The 21,269-nt window shown below is 38.9% G+C and overlaps 2 protein-coding genes across 7 annotated transcripts; both read left to right on the plus strand.

Annotated features, from left to right (window-relative positions):
- Nucleotides 1-9,512: 9,512 nt before the first annotated feature.
- Nucleotides 9,513-17,753, plus strand: LOC116194362 (serine/threonine-protein kinase BLUS1). Of its 6 annotated transcripts, XM_031523167.1 has the most exons (23): nucleotides 9,564-9,967; nucleotides 10,099-10,312; nucleotides 11,259-11,357; nucleotides 11,536-11,831; nucleotides 12,412-12,666; nucleotides 12,798-12,922; nucleotides 13,022-13,066; nucleotides 13,178-13,259; nucleotides 13,346-13,414; nucleotides 13,496-13,666; nucleotides 13,762-13,827; nucleotides 14,069-14,137; nucleotides 14,235-14,369; nucleotides 14,502-14,575; nucleotides 15,409-15,588; nucleotides 15,768-15,859; nucleotides 15,944-16,020; nucleotides 16,269-16,394; nucleotides 16,479-16,521; nucleotides 16,618-16,664; nucleotides 16,836-16,897; nucleotides 16,975-17,026; nucleotides 17,244-17,753. In XM_031523167.1, exons 4-23 carry the CDS (start codon nucleotides 11,664-11,666, stop codon nucleotides 17,295-17,297), a joined length of 1,992 nt encoding a protein of 663 aa, XP_031379027.1. In that variant the 5' UTR covers nucleotides 9,564-9,967; nucleotides 10,099-10,312; nucleotides 11,259-11,357; nucleotides 11,536-11,663; the 3' UTR covers nucleotides 17,298-17,753. The 6 variants fall into 6 exon arrangements, with proteins under 6 accessions (XP_031379026.1, XP_031379028.1, XP_031379029.1 ...); XM_031523166.1 differs by lacking the exon at nucleotides 10,099-10,312 and having other exon boundaries at nucleotides 9,513-9,967; XM_031523165.1 differs by having other exon boundaries at nucleotides 11,259-11,831.
- Nucleotides 17,754-18,034: 281 nt separating this feature from the next.
- Nucleotides 18,035-21,218, plus strand: LOC116194364 (protein TRAUCO-like). The gene is made up of 4 exons (XM_031523171.1): nucleotides 18,035-18,828; nucleotides 19,313-19,638; nucleotides 20,252-20,491; nucleotides 20,919-21,218. The coding sequence occupies exons 1-4, from the start codon at nucleotides 18,128-18,130 to the stop codon at nucleotides 20,975-20,977; spliced, it is 1,326 nt and encodes a 441-aa protein (XP_031379031.1). The 5' UTR covers nucleotides 18,035-18,127; the 3' UTR covers nucleotides 20,978-21,218.
- Nucleotides 21,219-21,269: the final 51 nt, after the last annotated feature.

The following is a 21,269-nucleotide window of genomic DNA, read 5'->3' on the forward strand; positions in this document are numbered from 1 at the left end:
GCCGCTTCTATAAGCAAAGGGCCGGTACGATTACACAATTTTTGTGGAGGCATGCGACTGACCCCGCGGTTTTCTAAGTTCAGGTTTTTACTCCCAAAAGAATTAATAAGAATATCCTATTTTCTGGTCGTCGCCCACTAAAATACATTTTCTCGTGCAATAAATTTCCCGACTCTACACTTTTATCAAGACAGTACTAATGGAATTTGTAGTTAAAAAAAAAAGTACTCGAATGGCTTTCAATCTTGAAATCTCGCTTAGAAATCAAATCTTTAAAATATGTAGATATCTTGTGTGGCAGCGACTTTTGAGTTAAGAATCGTCACGGATATCTCAAGCACTTTAGTTATGATCTTATCTATGATAAAAATTCTGCTTCACGATTTTCTTGTTTTTAATTTTTTCCTAAAGAGAATAACACTACTTTTGATGAAGTTAATTCAAATTATTAATTTTTTTTAAATTCTAAAAGTATGATATCTGAAGTTACACGATCGAATCCGATAATATAGATATCTAATAAGTATCCTTTTTCTCGAGCATTATGGGAAATATTAGAAAGAAAATGATATTTGACGTCGGACGGGAATCGAATCAAAATGTGAATTTCGCTTGAAGTTCAAAGATGCATCTTTTTTACGTTTCTAGAGATTTATGATTACAAATTTAGGCGAGGATAGAGCGAGGGCTTTACTAAACAAACCAGTAGCATTTGAACCAGTTCAGAAAACTGCAAAAGTTTCGGGACTAGATGATAATTAGACATTCGTTCCAGCGGAATGGGGAGACTTGGAAGAAGACTTCGGGGAGGGGTCATGTCTATATCAGCGCCGTACACGTGGCTGGCAGGAGGGGGCGTACAGACAAGTTCGTACTGTCGTGTTGTAGAGAAAAAATTCCCAGTACGAGAAACGTTACCATACCTGTCCATGTTAGCGACCACCCTAGTAACGTCTACGAAATCCTTTTCCTTTTTGATATAAAAACATCCAAATTCCTTTAACGCCATCTGTTTTGTCTTTCTTTCATTTCTTGTTTTTTTTAATCTATTTGGGGATGAGAAATAGAACAAAAAAGTTAATGATTTGTTTGGTTTGTAAATGTGATTTTAAAATCACAATTTTAACTTAATTTTATTCATAATAAAACAAAATAATTCATATAAAGTCAAAGAGTGGGTCTCCTTTATACCACTTTTTTTCATAATAAAATAAAATAACTCATACAAATCAAAAGGTAGGCCCCTATTTATACCACTCTTTTTCAAAATCAAAATCTGATTTTAAAATCTTACGTTGAAACCAAACGCAACATAATAATTAATCAAAATACGATCGCATAAAAATAGCATGACTCGCGAAATAACTTTAAAATATTTTACTCGATCGATTGCTATAAACCGTTGCGGGTACGGAGTTGGCAAAGATACGATCGAAATAAATATAATATCAAATTCAAGTTATGCAGGTTAAAGTAATCTGCAGGAAGTCGTGTATGTCTCGCATGAAGTACCTGGAACCATTAGTTCGAATCTTCGCAGCTGGCATGTGTAGCCCTTAGCGAGACTCACAAGTGCAATTGCTGATGGCAGTCAAACTCATATGGATCAGACAGAACTTGTAAGACACTCATAGCACTGGATTGGCATTTACCAAATGCTTTTTGCTTATAAAATAAAGGGTGAAAAAAAAAAGGATAAAAACAAACATAAGATTAAGAAGAACGTTTAGAACATATTAAAGCAATTATTAGTGTTTCTAGGTTGAAAAGTCTTTTCTACCACCAAATTTGCAGTGGAAATGTCTGGGATGACTTGACCATTGGAGACCCTCCTGCTCTCAAAGAAGTGGACGACCTTATTTATTAGTCACCTATAATTGATGATTATAAGTGAAGGAAATATTTTTAGATATATCAGATCAGATTTATGTCATACCAAATACATAGATTAGATTGCCTTACACTATTGATTCAATAATCCGGAATAGCGGCCCCTTTTATCCGAATATAAATTATATGTCTATCGACCGATATTAACTTTGTTCATTAAATGAGTTTCTTTAGTCGATATAAACGAATTTAGTTGTAAAAATTAATTATTAATCTTACGTAATTTAATGTCATATTCTCTACGTAAACATGCTTTATCGATTGATGAAATAGTAGATAAATTTTCCCATCCCTCCCGGCGAAAAATTTGCTCATCAAACTTTCAATTACCATATCATTAGCATATACATACGACGACACAAAAAGCATGCGACTATATATTTTCTCTCCATCTTCTACCTTTCTTCCTAATATTTTTATTTTTATACTAAAATAATATAATCCGGAATTCAAATTATTTTTTTTTGCTGAAATTCCTTTTAATTTTTTTCCTACATAAATTGGCAAATGATATGGAGAGAATAATGGTACATTTGGTTTGTAAGTAACATTTTAAAATTAAATTTTAATTTTGTAAATGAGTGATATAAATGATTATATATGTGGCACATCCTTTGACTTTGTATGAATTATGTGATTTTGATTTTGAAAAAGAGTGATATAAATTAAATCTATCCTTTAATTTTATATGAATTATTTTATTTTATTATGAGTAAAATTAAATTAAAATAAGATTGAATCCAAACGAAACACAAGTCTTCCAGTGAAACAAGGCGCACTGGGGTCGCACCACCAGCATAATTGGGTCCGTCTGATGGGAATGGAGATGAGGCCCGCGTGTCGGCTGGGAAAAAGGTGCACATGACGCGACTCGCGTACAATAAAGTCATCCCCTGCCCCTGCTCCTACTCATACAACGACTTCCCTCATTCACAAATTTCCTCTCCATTTTCTTTTTAAAAAATTTTCTCTCATTTTTCTTTTCAAAAATACACTTTTTGGGCTCAAATGAATGTTGTTTTCGGTTTATTAAATGAGATTTCATGACTAATCTTGACTCGGACATCGGTTTATCATAATTAGAAAGTACTTCAAGTGTTGGTTGGATTTTCGAGACGTTTTTTGTTTTTTTGTTTTTTACAATTTCAAAACGTGTTGTATCATAAAAAGGATAGTCCTTAACTAATGGCTTGTATTAACTATGACAGCGACTGCAGATATTTTACCACCCAGCTAGAGTTTACTCCCGGAATGGATCAACTATCCCGATTGTCACGGACAATTTTCGATATATATATATATATATATATATATATATGAAACTTATGGATCGATAGTGGCCGCCGGGGTCGGGCAATAAGTATCACTTAACTATCAGTCTTGACCCATTTTTTGGCCCCCTCTTTTAACGTGTGATATTTTCCGGTTGTCATAACATAATCAATCATCACAGCATGCTTTTATCATCAGCATGTTTATCTAATTCGATTGCATGTGTCGATATGACTCATAAGTAGCTGAAATTAATAGGGTCAATGCCTAGAAAGAAGATGCATATTTTCAAAATACTCACTTTACCTTTTTCCACACGCAGCTCCTTTAAATCTCTAAATCATAAGCACCCAACGTGGATGATTGGCGTCCCCCCCGATATTGAGCACGGGCAATTATATGGTAGAGTCGAGTTTTTTGGACTTCTTGTGGTTCGACTCACCGTGATTCTTCCCTTCCCTATGCGCTCCCGATGGGAAGTGATGATATAATATTAGTCAATAATTTAGTTGTATCTACTTGGGGTTCGTTTGGGGAGGTTAATGAAGATTGTTCATTTGGCCATCAAGAGGCATTGTCTTGAGATTTCACAATTTGTCTATCTATATCTATATATATAAACTCGAATACAAGCTAATAATAAATGGGGGTAGCATAGTAAATTAAGTAATATTCATGATCAAAATATTAAATATTTTAAATTAAATTAATGTAAGTATTTTTACAATTAATTCATATAAACATAATCACATATGTTTTGCATAGGTAATATCTAGTATTTACTCAATTAATTAATATAAGCACATTTTGCATGGGTAAATAAATTCTAAAATAAAGAATTATTACTAAATTCATAAAAATATAATTATACATTTCAATATATACATAATTAATTATAAATATAAAAAAATTTACAGGATAAGTAGAAGTATGTATATCTACCAAATAATTAGTATAAGTATATTTTACATAGATAATTAGAATTTTTTATATGATAAATGAATTCTTTCAAAACAAACACTACTACTAAAGTCAAATAAAATATTTCAGAGAAAAACTATTCAAAGTGATTCGAGTATTATATGCAAATTGAAGAGAAGTTTAGAGGAGATTCGGAGAGAAACTTTTCATCAATCTACAATTTTATGTACATCAACTTACTTCTAGAAACATATTCTTATAGCTGTCAATTCTAATGACTAATTTAAAATATTTGTAAAATTCATAATTATTATAAAAAAAAGTATATAATCTTCAAATCAATCATATTAATTAGACTTATTTTGCATAACCATTAAAATTAAACCTTATAAAAATAAATAAGTATCTTTTGAAAATAAACCATGTGAAACACGAGAAAAAAAACTAGTCAATATAAAAGTAGTAAACGTCTTATTGATTCAACAATCGTTAGAAATTAAGAGACGAATTTTGTAAAATACTATTGGGCTTATAAGTGATTGAGCATATCTCCAACAAAAAAACTCGAGTTGATAAGTTGCGGCACCCAATCACTTATAAAATCCTTGAATTTCTCTTTAATTTTTTTGCGTTGAACAATATCTCTCAACAAATTTGACCAAAGGACATTAAAAATTTTCCACGTGTGACTATGAATTTGTCGGATGGAAACGTGAAACACCTCCCTCGTCCTTTTCGAAGTACTGGATTTTTTTTTTGATGAAAATTTTTCGAAGTACAGGATGGGATTGAAAGAACATATATGTGAGATACTGTCTAGTGCCTGCTCAAATAATCCTAACCCAAGAAAGAGAAAAAAAAAAAAAGTCAAAAGAAACGGCAAAATCCATGAGGACGGGCCTAAACTCAAAGCTGATGGAATGGGATAAATGCCCAGAGCAGTAGCATACATAGCTCATTATTGGCATCTTCTGATCAAAATGGATCATCGTGCATGTTCGTTGACTACTATAAGCCAGCCTAGGAATTGTATATGAAAGTCTCTACTATTACCCGAACGAGATACGATGTCCTATATATTCACTGTCGGACGAGGTTTCCTCATTTAGCAGGAGGAGGATCTCCAATCCAACTATAGATAACTTAAGGTTATATATATATACTGCACGTGCCATCACGATGTTGTAAATATTTTCTTCCTTGTACATGTTGTCAGCTCTTTACTTTTTTTTTTTTCCCAGAAGAGACATGGACACACAGAATATTTCAATGACAATTGGGTGTGGATGATTACTTAAATTTATCCCACAAGATATAGGCATATATACATACATATACATATATATTGAGATGAGATGGGCATCTTTTTCTTGTTTTAGGTCTAAAGATGAGCATGGGTTGGTTATCTACTTTTTTTTTTTTTCCTGTGGTTCAAAACCCAAAGTTCTTGGAAGCAGTGAGCCCACAATCCACCATTAATTATGGGCCTTTCTTCTCCATAAGAAGATAGATAGATAGATGCCTAATTTATTTTGTCTCTATGGTCGTGGCATTTTAAGCCCAACATAAGCACGGATCCTTTTAATTTCCTTTTACACGCACGTTGAGCGTATAATAATAATAATAATAATAATTTTTTTTTATATAAGTGTCAATACCGCAATTTGGACAAAGATGTACATCATTTGAAACCCCAATTAGATAAAAAGAAACTAGATTCAGAAAGGAAAATGCCTATACAAACTCTGTCAATGTCAAACGAGAAGTAAAACAACAAGAACTCAATTTCGAGTCGAGCTTCAGAGGCAACCTTCTCCCTTACACATTTGGATGACCTATTGGGCAATAGCTTCAATAGATGGAAATTTCTTCTTAAATATTCTGTCATTTCTTTCTCGCAAAATGCAATAGATATATCATATAAGTTGTCAAGAACAATTTATTGATGATGATAGCCACAAGTGATCTCCCTCTCAAAATAGCAACCGTCTGCAATTCTGCTGTCCATCCTCTTGCAGATCTTCCAATACCAAGAAAAGAGAGAATATGCTACCGAACTAATTTAGAGAAAGTGTCCAAAGAAAAAATATGTTCTCTTGTTTCTATATTAGTTTTTGCTAAACATAAATCACAGCTAGGAGAATTCAAGATGCCCCAGTTAATTGCCAATCTTGATTTGGTACTCAACCTATCTAGTATAGCAAGCCAAGAATGAAGGAAAAGCGTGGTACATGACCCGGGAACCAAAGGAGTTTGTGCCAGAATACCTTCGATTTTTTGGGCCTAAGGTACTGCCACACTCGAGAAGTGACAAAGCTACTCCAACTCTCCAAGACTAATTAGAGTTCCACAAGACTGTACCGGCATTTGCCCTTTCCACCAAACTAGGAGCTTTTTTTCATTGAGCTCACAGGTCAGGGGAATCACAAACTCGTGGCCAACACCAAGAACCAAAGCGTAGAATAATGCTTAGTTTTGCTTCAGGTCTAATGGAAGGGAAAGATTGGAATTTTCTAGCGCGAACATCAACCAAAGCACTAATGGGCAACCATTTGTCATGCCAAAAGGAAAATACTATGGTCGTCTCCATCCTTGTTATTTATGAAAGTCTTAGCTAAATCTTTTAGTTTTAATAACTCTCCAGAGCTGTTGCTTTGCGAATTTACAACCCAAACTGACTTGTTCATAATAAGTATTGTTCTCTGTATTTATGCTGACACATCGAACGATATATTTGATTATATGATGAATAGAGATGTTATTATGAAGGGTTCGACTCTTTTCCTTCATATATGCATGCATTGCTTAGCACATGAATGACTTAAAGCAAAATTAACATGAAGTCGATTTTATAAATTATAATATATCAAAATAATAATCGTTGAAGTAGATATATTATTGATGAAAAGTTCAATTTAGAGTAGTGTTCATGTGTGGAGAAAGGGTGACAAATACGGAAAGGAATGCAAAAATAAGATTATGTATTAAGCACGAAATGCCCTATAAGTTAGGTAATTTGCGATCGATAGTAAAGTATAATAAGGATGATTAAATTTATGATTTTCTCCCATTAATAATTAGGTAGAGAGTTAAGAAAAGAAAATTGCACGAGGCTTTCTTTTTTATATCAGTGTATATATACTTCAAGTATGTGGATGATTTGATACTTCAACTAACCACGATCGAGCAATCAATGAAGCATAGATTCCATTTGGTCGCGTATGAGAAATTCCATGGCTCAAGGTGCAACTGTGGGTATATATAGGACATATAGGTTACCGTATCTCGCTTGGTTCGGATGGACTTATCGGAATCTATGAACTTTTGGGATGTTTGTAGTTTGGAGATAAGTTAATTTCTCGTTTTAGAAAATAATAATCATAACATTTTTAACTAGTCAATCCATGATTTTCAGAATCGTAATTCGAATCGTAGAATCGTACGATTCTAAGATTCAAAGGGGATCCTACGATTCCGATTTAGGGGGGTGACTCGGAAAATCCAAAATCGGAAGTGAATCGAGCTTTGAATTGCGAAATCGCGGAATCGGGCCGATTCTGCGATTCCGGATTCAGCCCAGACTCGGGTGAAGCCCAGGCCTCATTCCGACCCTCGAGCGAAGGGCAGGCCAAAGTTGGGCCGAAGCCCAGCCCATTGGCCTTGAGCCCAACTGATTCTTTTTTTTTCCCCTCCTTTTCCCTTTCTTCTTCGGCACTCCCCTTTCTCTCCGAGTCCCCGACAATTCCGCACTCTAACCCACTACCCAGTCTCCGATTCGTCCGACTCTCCGACGGTCCGGGGTGAAGATTCAACAATTTCTTCTTGTTCGGTTGTTCCGAGTCTCCGACGAGCTCCGTGAGTCCGTAGTTTCGACTTCCGCTCCGCCCAAGTTGCTCCGACTTCAGAGCTTCAACCAGACCAGTCCAAGCTGGCTCGGCTCGAGTTTCAACTGCCCAAGTCTCCGATGAGCCTGAGTCCGCAGTTTCGACTTCTGCCCAAGGTGTTCCGAGCTTCAACCGACTTCCGTCCAAGCTGACTGTGACTCGACCTCAGACCACCCAGCGTCCAAGATCTGATTCAAGCTGACTGTGCCTTGACTTCCGTCCAAGCTGATCTCTCGGTTCGGTTGCTTGGTCCAAAGTCCAGACAATGCCCACTGCCCGAGCTTCAATCGCCCAGCGTCCAGGATCTCTCGGTTTGCCTCTGCCCACTGTCCACTGCCCAACATTCGACCGCCCACTCCAAACCAGGTAGCTACTGAAATTGGAATTGCAATTGGTTGCATAATTGCATTGGAATTGCCCAACGTTTGAAATTGGAATTGGAATTATTGGAATTATTGTGAATATGTGGTAATGCTCCTTAGGCTTTACAGACTGCATTGATAGGCCCTAACCAACAGTTTGTTGGTTGTTTATGTTGTTGCATATTTTGTGCTCTTTAGAATTGCCCAACGCCTATCAGTAGAGTTACCCAGTCGTTGTCGTACAATATGCATGTGTCAGCAACAGTGAGGTCTATACCCAACCCACCAGCCCTTGTGCTGAGAAGGAAAATCTCGTAATTGCTGTTTACATCATTGAAGTCTTTAATCTGTAGTCAAAGAGGACGAAGAAATTTTCAGCTAAATCATTAAATCAGGGAAGTCAAAGAAGGTTTTGTAAATTGTTAATTTGTTGATTTTTATTTGAATAAATAATGATTGATTTTTTTTGCTTAGGAAAGTATGCTACATACATATATATATATATATATATATGCTATTTTTTAAATTTTTTTTAATTAAAAGTAGAATTTTACGATTCACGATTCTACGACCCTCGACCGATTCTACCTAGAATCGCGATTCTGAAAACCTTGAGTCAATCCACCAAACATGTGAAAGCTAGGCATTCACCGTATCTCCAAACTAAATCGAGGTTGGATTAGAGATTAACAACAGATTTTTGCTCTGAATCTTTGAAAGTCATGCCAATAATGTTTTGACCAACATGATGATCTAATATAAGTAGTCAAATTCATACAAATATGGACATAAAATATTTAATAAGTGATAAAGTAGTCCGCCCACGACCTTAGAAATTGATAAGATGTTGGAAAAATAAAACGGACTTATATAAAACAAATAAACATCTCTACTGTCTTCTAAGCAAAAATGGATACGACAAGAATTCAAATTGCTACACATCTATCGTTGAATATTTGATTTGATCCTATAGGAGCATGGATCGACTCCAAGATAGTTCGCGACCCGTGAGAACTCTTATACTGTGAATCTTTTTTTTTTTTTTCCTCTTTCCAAAGGAAAAGCGTAAATAAAAGGGGATATTTAAATCAAAATAAAAAATATATATTTCTCCTAAAAAAAAAGGAGTATATTTCCCATTTTCATCACAATATATATATAGAGCGGTCAGTTCTCGGACAGGCAAACGATTTTCCCGGGAAAACAATTTCCTGGAAAACAATTTCAACCTCTGTGTCTGTCTGCCGCGAGCGACCAGAAGTTCCCATAAATAAAAAGGCTCCGACCCTTTTTTTTCCCCGAAAAATCTGATTTTTACCGTCACCGGCGGAAAGATTCGATCCCTGTGCTCCCAATTAAATTATCATTACGTACACATATACATACATAGAGAGAGAGAGCGAGAGACGAGTATGTGAAATCATCGTTTCTGTCAAGTCTCGAGCTCCCCCCGATGCGGAGCTGAGAGAGAGAGCTCAGTCCAGCGGCTGGCTGAATCGGCGTCGTTTCGGAGCTCCCCGAGCTTCCATATATCTGCTAGATTTGCTGCTGCCTTCTTTCCCGTACTCCTCCGACAGCTGTGGCGTATTCTGGCGGGGGCAGCGTCATCATCATCGAATCCCTAGGCGTGTACTTCGTGTACGTTGCTAACGACTGTTGCTCTTTTTCCGTGGTCCTGCGATTCCGTTTCTGGGTCCGTACTTTTCTCGTGTTTCTGTTGGCGGAGGTGATTCGTTCTGCTTTGATTGCTGGTTTTGTGATTGAATTAGCGCTGAAGTTGACTCCTTTTTTATATCGATTGACTGAGCTGGTGCTTGGTCTTCGTGCTCCGAGCTTGGTTCTGCTGATGGAATCTTGGGAAATTGCCCGACCAAATTGGCAATAACAGACTTAATTCCAGTTTGACTGAAGGGGCATTATCCGTTGCGGGCTCTCGCCTGTAACCGTTGCTGCTTACATTGCTGATTGCCAGCTCGCTATCAGGTAGATGTTGTGCATGGTGATCGTCTCCTCTCTGGGTAAAATGTGGAAACGATGAACCTTGGGTGTCTGCCAGCAAGTGCATATGAAATTACAAATGTTGTATCTCCAATGTCTTGTTTCTTGAATTTTTGAATCAGCTTCAAAGCTGACATCGTCTTCCTCTTCCCTCAACAATGCATATGAATGTTGAATGACTTCGTGAGAGGCATATGTTGGATTTGGACATCACGGCTAATGATAAAATTAGTTATTTGAAGCTGTTCGGGCGCAATGTCCTTGCTGATGTGTAACTGGGTTAGGGTAATAAGAGCAGCGGGTGTGCATTTGCCATTTTACCGGGACATAAGATTTGGCATGGTTCTAATTAGAAGAATTTTTTAAAATATGAGGAGTGCGGAAGATTTTAATTTGTTTTATCATCGAGATTTTAAAGTTGTGATTGTAGCATGTTCTGTAACAGGTTGTTAAAAGGTCGGAGAAGCAGGTAAGGACATTGTATGTACTACTAGGATACTCTGACCCCTGTGAATTTGCAATGTTGGTTCATCTTCATGATTACTGGTACTCTCTCTGTGAATATACGCCCTAGTAACCTTCTCGGCCTTGTTCCTAACGTATTATGGTTTAAAATACAGAGTTGGTCTTCAGGGCAAGGTGCTTAGTGTAATCCTCTTATTGGATTTGCATGTTTATCTAGTCTTTGCTATAAATAAATAATAAAAAAAATGTAAGCAGCACGCTTAAGGACCTCTATCACTCTGCAATACTCTCTCTTTCTTGCAGTTATGCGTTATCTCAATCTGAGTGTCTACATATAATCTTTCCAGTGCAAAGCTCGTCAAGTCTTTGCTTGTCAAATATTTAGGCTCTTCATGTTGCCTCTTTCCGCTGGGCGTCTTCTGCTTTGCGGTGGGCTTTTCTTACTTTGATGTTTCACTTGGTACAGGACTTGTTGCTCAGTATTGACTGGTTGGAGCCTGCATGTTCCAAGTATGTTGGTGATGGTTGGGTAGCTGGTATCTGGTGTCACCGCTTTTTGCCAGGGGTAATTCCTTGGAGCATGGAGTTGCCTTATTTTGTCCATGTAGTCCGAGAATACTTGAACATAGAACTGTTCTATCTTTAAGTCTATAAGTTAGTGCTCTAGATGCTTGAGGGTTCTACACAGGAGAAAAATTATTAAGTCATTGTGCATTTGTATTCTTCTGTTCCAAACAAACCAGGGATGCTACCAAATTGGAAGAAACCTCATATCTGTCAGAATTTCTTCTCCTCAGTGTACCGACCGTTTATGTTCTTAGAAACATCAGTAGCTATACTTAGTGCTAGTGTTTCGCTGTAACATAAAACCATGGAGGATGTCCCAGACAAAAAGTTTCCACTCTATGGGAAGGACTATAAACTGTATGAGGAAGTTGGTGAAGGTGTCAGCGCCACTGTGTATAGGGCTCTCTGCATCCCCCTTAATATGATAGTTGCAATCAAGGTTCTGGATCTGGAGAAGTGCAATAATGACCTGGTATGTTATGCATCTTTTTCCATGTCCTCTTGTAGTTGTTGGTTCTTACATTCTTGGTTTGTGTAAGTGCTCCCTTGAAATCTATTGCTTTTTATATGCTAACATATTCTTGTGTATCATAACCTGTTGCTAAGTCACTGGCCATAGTAGTCAATTGATAGACAAAGTATTTCAGTAAAATAGAATCAGAAACCACTTTCAACTAACATAGGAAACCCCATTTTTGGAGATCTGAACATTTTTGCGTCTTTGCAATGTTCATTTCCTGTAAGTGATTGAGATCATGTTGAGAATTTGAATTGCCTTGTGTTGTGAAAGCATTTAGACATTTCCCTGGAATTGCGCAAGACATGTTCAAGTAGATTACTAATGGTGGAGTATGCTGTAAGCGTGATAAGTTTGCTGATCAGAAGGTGTTTTATTTAACTAAAATAGTGATTTTGTTTGTTGATAGCAGTTAAAGTGTAAAATATGGTGAATCGCATGTATGAACTTGGTGACAAATATCATGCTATCCTTATCTATCTTCAGATTTATCATTTTAAGTATTTTAACTTTGGTAGCGGGGGAATATGTACAGGATGGTATTCGAAGAGAGGTGCAGACAATGTGCTTGATTAATCATCCTAATCTATTACAAGCACACTGTTCTTTTACTTCAGGGCACAACCTCTGGGTTGTGATGCCCTACATGGCTGGAGGGTCTTGCCTTCACATAATGAAATCTGCCTATCCAGAAGGTTTTGAGGAGCCTGTAATTGCCACTTTGTTGCGAGAGGTTCTAAAGGCACTTGTATATCTCCATGCCCAAGGGCACATTCATAGAGATGTAAAGGTGTTGCATTCTTCACCTTGTTAAGTTTTCATGCTTGCCGATTCTTGACTATTTTATAGTCAATTCTTTTCTTGGTCCATTTCATTACTTAGATAGGTTGCTCTCATTACATGTTTTGCGTAATCTTGCAGGCTGGTAATATATTGATCGACTCCAATGGTGCTGTCAAGTTAGCAGATTTTGGAGTCTCAGCATGCATGTTTGATACTGGAGATAGGCAACGGTCAAGAAACACCTTTGTTGGAACCCCATGCTGGTAATTTTGTCTCTTACTTCAGATAGTAAAGGGCTATCTCACTAGAAGAGGTCGGGTTTTGCTAGGTCTAATAACTAATATTTGCCTCTCTTTTTATAGGATGGCTCCAGAGGTTATGCAACAATTGCATGGATATGACTTTAAGTGAGTGAGCTGCTCGACTTTATTTTTCAGTCCACGAGTCCCCTGTGACAACCAATACCTCGATCTTTTGAGCTGGTTTGAAATAATATTGTGACCTCTCTGGTGAAACAGGGCGGATATTTGGTCTTTCGGGATAACGGCACTAGAACTTGCTCATGGTCATGCCCCGTTTTCCAAGTATCCCCCAATGAAAGTAAAAACACTTAAATTTTTCAGGAGTAAAATGCCTCTACTGGTGGAGTTCTTGGTGGTGCTGATGCTGTTGACCTTCTGATGCAGGTTCTGTTGATGACCTTACAAAATGCCCCTCCGGGCCTGGACTATGAGAGAGACAAGAGATTTTCGAAGGTATATGTATATCTAATTTCTTAATTTCACAAGACCAGCCATTGACTTTCTTCTGATCTCTTAACTGGTTTCCCTTTTCAGGCTTTTAAAGATTTGGTGGCCGCCTGTCTAGTGAAGGACCCAAAGAAACGTCCTACTTCTGAAAAACTTCTGAAGCATGCTTTCTTTAAGCATGCACGCTCCACCGACTATCTATCTCGTACCATTCTTGAGGGCCTTGCTCCATTGGGTGAGCGCTTTAGCAGGCTAAAGGTCTCTTGTTTATCCGAACTATGTGTAGTTTGTAGATTCTGCTATATAATATGACCTATCCTCTGTCATTTCTCTGACTTGTTTCATGTCTTTAGGAAAAAGAGGCAGCTCTTCTTGTCCAGAATAAGGCTCTTTATGAAGATAAGGAGCAATTATCACAGGTTAAGAATCTATGTGATTTTGTTGCTGTTTAGCAAGAGTTAGTTGCCTTCTAGGTTTTTCTCCATTGAACTGCTTTCAGTCACTTCCCCATAATAAGCAACATGCCTAATTGGCATGTGTAAGACCCTAATTGCTTCTATGCTCTACGTGGCGCTCTAGATGGCTCCAAATAGTTTTTCCACATAGGTATGTGCAAGTGAATCTCAATCTGATGCAATGCACAATGCTTACCTTTTGCAGCAAGAGTATATACGAGGAATTAGCGAATGGAATTTCAACCTAGAGGATCTGAAAAGACAGGCTGCCATGGTGCGTAGTTACTTTCTAAATTCGGGTCGGCTTATGCTTGCTTGGAGTTATTGCTTTAGCTGATATGGCACTTGCTCATAAAATGCATTTCATACAGATTCAAGATGATGATGTGCCACATGCCGAAGATTCTGGAGCAAGAAAGCAGGAGAAGGGTGATAACGTTGGGTTTCAGGTAGAAAGAAGATCCTCAGATAGAACAGACGTCTCAAACGCTGCTTCCAGTAAAGAGGTATCAATGTGCATGCTTCAGTTTTGTTTTGTTTTATTTTGTTTTGTTTTTCCCTCTAAGTTGATATGTTTTTTGGACCATTGGTTTTGATACCTTACCCTGATTCCTCACAGTTTCGTATATCTGTTTTAGGATCCAGGGGATGATCTTCATGATTTGAAGAGTTCACTCGCTTCATTTCCTATCAAGCCACTCCAAGCACTCAAGTATGATCACTGTTTTGCCAATTCCTCTATTTTCATTCGTTATGCTTAATTGATTTCATGGGAGAAAATGGATTCAGGGGAAAATTATTTCTGTGACAGTGATTTATTTTTCTTCAGTTTTGTTGAGTAAGGTGAAGATCCTCTCTCTTGACTTGGCATAATAACACATTAAATTACCAGCAGCAGTGGTCGCGGCTGGCGGTACCACCTCTTAGACAACGTTACTGATGTTGTCCACTGATCTGCTGGTCTCAGCTTCGGCTTTGGCCATTTCCAGCACGGGTCAGCCGCCTTCTAGTGGTGGCTAGTTTTCTCGCAAGTACAATCAGCCACTCTTTGGTGGTAGCCGACGACCATGGTGTTGTCTACATGGGCCATATGCCTTGCATGTAACCTCTAGAAAATGATTAAATTATTAGAAAACCATAAATTACCATTGGTCAAATTTCTGGGATTTATAAGGATTTTTCTTATTGAACAAAATCATATTCTGCTGACCATTTTCACTGACGAGATCAGACAACTCGGGAAACTTTTATCCCAGAGAGTACTGATGAAAAACAAATGGACCCTCTGACTTTTCCCCTTCACCCTCCCTCGTGGCATCATAACAAAAGTTGCTCTGTCCATTTTTATTCTTATCAAGTTCTTTTTGTATGTGTAATTTAATCACGGGGCCATTCACTCTGAACTCGACGTTATTATGTGGGGAACCAGTTTACTGCATTTTTGTGGGACATCGAAAGTATTACCGTTGATCACATTTGAAGTGATACAAGGACGATATGTTTTCCAGTCAACTCAACTCCTTGGATATGCAACAATTCATGCAGGGATTGTTTTGATGTTGGCGAGGATAATGTAACTGCAACTGAGGAGCAGCTTCCATTGCAGTCTTCACCTGAGGGTGGCTCTGCACCACGTCAATTAATTTCTGATCATAAGAAGTTCTCGAGCGGTCCACTACCAGAAAATGTGGCTGCTTCCAAGAAGATTACTAGCGACTGTGATAGGTAAACTCTTAATGATGTTACACTCGTTATGGACCTCCTTGTAGTTTACATCCCCCCCCCCCCCCCCCCCCCCCCCCCCCCCCCCCCCCCCCTCTCTCTTCGCTGTTCAATGATACTGCTGCTGAATGAAGGTGCTGTTCGAATTTTACTAATTTGGGCTTATTGACTATAATTTGAAGGGATCCTTTGCAACCAAAATATCCATCTGAGCGGAATTATAGTGGTCCCCTGTCGTATCGCCAGAGAAGGGATGTGAATAATTTTTTGGCAGGTAATAATTTGTGGCAGCTGTTTTCTTTTGTTTCAGTTACTTCTCTGCTTGTTCTTGCTTAATATAGTACAATCTGATATGCAGCAGATGATACGTCAGAGGGGCCAGTTGTCCAAAGAAAAGGACGCTTTAAGGTTATCTCAGCCGACCACAGTCCTAAGGTAAATATGATGATGTCTGTAATCCAATATCTGGTTTGTCTCTATTATAGTATTCAATGCACACTCCGTCATGCATTGTGTTGCATGCATGACTTCCAATTGTTTATGGACACGGACTTTTTATATGTCATGTGCTATGATATCATCAGATTCAATATTTGGGTTCTCAGACAATGAGAATGGAACTTAGTGATCTATCTTTTAGGCAATGGCTTTGTAACCATTGCCTTGTTTTTATCTCATTTCAGGGTCCTATGAACTGCCTCTTTGGCCCTGCAACTGGCGGCTCTTCTTGTCTTATAAACCCTAATCTGGTTGCTTCATCACTTCTGCCATCACTGCAATGCATATTGCAGCAGAACGCCTTTCAAAGGGTACTAATCCCTATACATATCGTTGCTGTTGCAAATTTGATTATATTTTCGTGTTGGCACTTAAAAGGAACATTCTTTTGACAGGAGGAGATCATCAAACTTATCAAGAGCGTCGAGCAATTTTCTGGTACTCTCTCCAAACTCTTTAAGTGCTTGCATGTCCTTTTCCTGATGTGACTATCATTCCTTCTGACTTCATTTTTGTTGTTATCATTTCAAACAGGCAAGCCCGGAGAAGCTGCTGAGGCCAGTGCAATTGAGCTGATGCAGGTACAAATCATTGCTTTGCTTGTATTGGACGTATTATAAAAGATTTTTTCTCATTCAATTTTTGGAGAAAATGAGTGCTTTTCATCTGGATTCCTTTGCGAACAGTGAGTCGACTAGGTTTGACGGGATGTCCATAGATTCTGACACTTAGGAAAATGCTATTCCTTGCAGGCATCACCTGCTTCTCCGAGGGAGAGAGAGCTACAGTCCCTAGTGCTTCAGCTGCAACAGAGGTAACTCTTGATTTCCTTACAACTTCTAAGCATGCTTGAGCTTCACCTTCTCCTAACTTCTCTTTCGACAATTCCAGCGTTACCACTCTTATCGAGGAATTGCAGAAACAGAAAATGAAAAATTCCAAGGTGAGAACCCACATAGGTTCCGCATTAGTGTCGATTTACTTTATATCAGTATGAGTTTCTGATGGATTGTCAAAGTTGGTGGCTGTCTGATTGTAGTCCAATGTTTTTTACGTTGCTGAGCCGGAGGCATGCATGTCCTCCCATTAATCTATCCCGATCCTTGATTGGCTTATCCACTCAATGAATGCCAACTGAATTTACCGGGTTTGGCCTGCAGTTGGAGAAGCAACTGAAGTCATTGGCAAGCCAACAAGAGGATCGCGTAGGATAGGATAGGAGAGGCCAGGGAAGGAGGAAGCACAGAGGATGATTTTCGGCATTCCCCGACGATCTGCTTTTCTTCCTGTCAAGTGCTCACGTTTTGTTTCGATGTAGAAAAGAAAGGCAGTTGCAGCTGAAGCATTGGAGGCTTCATCTGGAAAACAAAACATCAAGAAGAAGAATAAGAAGAAGAAGAAGAAAGAAAAATAAATGAGTGATGATGATGAAGAAGAAGAGGCAATACGGGGTGGGAGGGAGGGAATCAGATTGGTTTTATGTGTTCTTGTACCATTTTGTGTGATAGTTCGATATATATACAAAGGCGTGCCACTCGAAAATTTTGAGGTGTCATTCGATCATCGAGTGTCGACATATATATATATATAATGTATTATTAACTTTGTAACTTATTGACCGTGATGCACTTGCGAGCCATACTCCTCACCATCAGAGTCGATATTCGTCACCCGACTTGATATTCTTCCTTAGCTTTCTTATTTCTCGACCGAGATAGATACGACTGGTGTTGGTTCTGGTTCTGGGAGTGATTGACGAGCCTCTGAATTTTGATGATGCCTCTCCTTCATCAGGTTCTTCGTTTGTACCATTTTGCGGACTTTCTATCGTTTCTATCCAAAATTTCGATTTTTCGCAGACTCATAAATAATGGATATACATTTATGTTTATATATTTATTTATATCTAAAAAAAATTAGTTATAAAAAGTTAAATAAATGAGTTCAAATAATTCGTTCCCACACTGCGAGAAGAGAAACCTCTCTCTCTCTCTCTCTCTCTCTCTCTCTCACACTGCGATAGCCTTCCGTACAATTGCCCTTCATGGATTCCCTCCACTCAATCTCCCGCCAAGAGGACGACAACGAAAATCAGCCGTCCCCACCGCCGCCGGCGGTGGACCCCTCCTTCGTCGCCGACCCCTCTCCTACCCCACCTCCTCCTGCGGTCCCCTCTTCGCCGCCGGCGGCCACCCAACCGGGCGCCACTTCCGAGCTTGAACCCCAGTCGGAGCCCGCGTCCGATGACATCTCCACCGACGAAGACGACGAAGAGCCCCGGGAAAACTTGCTGAAACGGCAAAAGACCTCCCAGAACGAAGACGACGAGCAGGAGCAGAAATCCCCTGAATCGGCGCCTTCCCCCCCGCAGGACCCACCTAACGGCTCGAGCCCCAAGGACGCTAACAACACGAGCCCGATCCTGAAAGCTGCGAGTAGCAGGAAGAAGAAGAAGAGCAGCAATATCTGGGTCTCCAAGACGGTGAACCGGAAGGGGAAGAAGAAGGGGAAGATCGGCAACGGCAGCGGGAAAGCTGCAAACGTGGCGCATGAGGACACTGTGCCGATCGTCCCTGCGCCGAGGTTGTTCCCTGACAAGAACGATGATAACCCGGACATGAGGATCTGCTTGTCGAGGTTCTACAAGGCGGAGAAGGTGGAGGTGAGCGAGGATAGGATGAGTGCTATGAGCTCGAAGGGTTACAGGATGGTTAGAGCTACCAGAGGCGTTCTCCAAGGGGCTTGGTAGTGATTTCCCTCCTTTATTTACATTCCATGCAGCATCATATATGTCAGTAACACAGCATATCATATCAAGAAACACAGTTGAAAGCCATATTACAATAATTTTTGTTCGTTCGTTTGTTCGGTCCTGTTCCAGTCGAAGTAATGATACCCAGACTGATGATTCTCTCATTTTCCCACTTTTAGACTTAGATTGGGAGTCAGTCTACAGAATTTGAACATGAACTGAGCATTCTTGATTGTTAATTTTTTGGGTAGCGATTGCGTTGGGCATCTTTCGCGATAAAGATGCTAATTTTGGGAAATATGATGAGAAAAGGATTGATTTAATTGAATTTCGTCGTGTGGAAGTCTCACTGTTCTTGTGGTTGTTTGTTAGATGTCAGCCTGGCCTCATTAAGTAATTATATTGTGATTTTTTGTGGCAGTTTTGTTGGCAAGATATCCATTTTGATAGATCTCTCTGACTTGTGACTGTGATAAGGTATTTCGAAATAAAGGTAGTGAGATTGGGTGATACGGGCCACACGAGGTTCGGGTGGTCGACGGAGAAGGGTGACCTACAAGCACCTGTTGGATATGATGCTAACAGTTACGGGTATAGGGATATTGATGGCAGCAAAATACACAAGGCGAGGAGGGAGAAGTATGGGGAAGAAGGTTATAAGGAAGGGGACGTCATTGGGTTCTACATAAATTTGCCTGAGGGAGAGCTTTATGCTCCGAAACCCCCACGGCTGGTCTTGTACAAGGGACAGAGGTACATCTCTGCCTCTGACAACAAGGAAGACCTGCCAAAAGTCATACCCGGTGAGCTCTTTTAACTTTGTTTCCCTTCTACATAATCTGTCTTTTCCACAAAAGAGTTTATCTTGCATGGTTTATCGATACTCTACGTCCTTATACTGTCGGGTTAATTCATTTGATTAGTTCTCATAGAGGAAGCGAATCTGGAAGTTTTGCTTTATTTTTATTGAGCAGCCAGCTTAAACATGGATTGTTTCCAAAGATAATTAGAAGTCTACGAGTTGTCTTCATTTAGCTTGCATTTGTAATTTTATGCGGCTATTTTTCCGTTATCTTGAGTTTCATTATTGAAGATTGGCTTTCCATTTATGCATTTTTCTGCTGCTAAATGTTGGGGAGGTTCGTTAACTTCATCTCTTTCAGCCCTACTTAATGTATGCACAATCAGCCTTTGACTCTGGTTCATTTCATAGTAAAATGAACACTCATCGAACAATTAGCAACTTACTATGAGAATGTATTTGCTCTTAGTTGCCTATTTTCTGATGATAGGATCCCAAGTCCTTTTCTAGTCCTCTTGCAAGCGCATTCTTTCCAAAGAACTATATTTTTCCATACATCTCTTTTTGGTAAAAATGCCATGTGAATGATGAGGACATATGATATTCATATGCAGGAAGTGAGCTTTCTTTCTTCAAAAATGGGGTTTGCCAAGGGGCGGCCTTTACAGATCTCCATGGAGGTTGCTATTATCCCGCTGCCTCAATGTATACTGAGCCCAATCAGCCTGATTGTGAGGTCAAATTCAATTTTGGTCCTGATTTTGAGTTCTTTCCTGGTGATTTTGGTGGGCGTACCATCCCCCTTCCCATGTTTGAAGTTCCTTATCATGGAGTGGACGGCAATGTTGAGAATGGTGAGTTTCACAAAAAGAAGATTTAACCCAACCCAAATAACTATCTCTACTTTTTCTTTTCTGTTTTTGATAGGCGAGGTAGATATAATAGATTGGGCTAACATTCTGCTGAAATTATAAGTTGTTTGATTGATCAAGCTTGTGAACGGACTAGGGTGGCGTATACATGAATGATGTAGTTATCTGGATGAGTCACATACTTCCTAAGAATTTTTATGTAAAAATACAGTCTTGCTTTTGTCTCCCATTACAGAGATTTTACTCATCCTCGCGTTCTCTGCATTTCTCGTACAACTTGTCTTTTCATTTTCGTGTCCCTCTCTTTGCTTTACTTAGCAGTTGAGACGGAATTAGATAGATAAGGTTTCCTCGTTCTATTTTGGTTCTATAAGTAAGCTTCCAATTAACAGCTTAAAATCTGTGGCAGGTGCGTCTCAGGAAAACTTGCCTAAGAAGAAGTCCGCAACAAGGATGATAGAAGCTTGATTCCACTGAAAGAGTGATTCACAGACATGTCTGAAAACGGGGTCCAGAAAAGTGTACTACTTGGCCTGTCCATATGATTACTAGCCGGATCCCAGGATATATCGGATTTAAGGAAATAGTTCAGCTGTAGAGTGATGACTTTTGTTGTGATTCACAATAATATAAGCGTTGTAAAGGACTGAATCATTTCGACTCGGAAATTGTACATAGTTTTTGTGGAATAGATCAAATCATTTGATCTTACAAGATTGTGATAAGGGAATCATCCACATCAGGCTCCGGTTATTGGACT

The sequence above is a fragment of the Punica granatum genome, chromosome 2, assembly GCF_007655135.1.
Source record: "Punica granatum isolate Tunisia-2019 chromosome 2, ASM765513v2, whole genome shotgun sequence".
In the NCBI taxonomy this organism is placed as follows: domain Eukaryota; kingdom Viridiplantae; phylum Streptophyta; class Magnoliopsida; order Myrtales; family Lythraceae; genus Punica; species Punica granatum.

What these genes read in the sequence shown, in the direction of transcription:
- LOC116194362 (XM_031523166.1), top strand. Translation starts at nt 11,664, where the DNA reads ATGGAGGATGTCCCAGACAAAAAGTTTCCACTCTATGGGAAGGACTAT. An exon ending in TGTGAATAATTTTTTGGCAG is followed by an intron (nt 15,860 to 15,943) that starts GTAATAATTTGT and finishes TCTGATATGCAG; the next exon opens with CAGATGATACGTCAGAGGGG. An exon ending in AGAAAATGAAAAATTCCAAG is followed by an intron (nt 17,027 to 17,243) that starts GTGAGAACCCAC and finishes TTTGGCCTGCAG; the next exon opens with TTGGAGAAGCAACTGAAGTC.
- LOC116194364 (XM_031523171.1), top strand. Translation starts at nt 18,128, where the DNA reads ATGGATTCCCTCCACTCAATCTCCCGCCAAGAGGACGACAACGAAAAT. An exon ending in GGCGTTCTCCAAGGGGCTTG is followed by an intron (nt 18,829 to 19,312) that starts GTAGTGATTTCC and finishes GACTGTGATAAG; the next exon opens with GTATTTCGAAATAAAGGTAG. An exon ending in CCTGCCAAAAGTCATACCCG is followed by an intron (nt 19,639 to 20,251) that starts GTGAGCTCTTTT and finishes ATTCATATGCAG; the next exon opens with GAAGTGAGCTTTCTTTCTTC.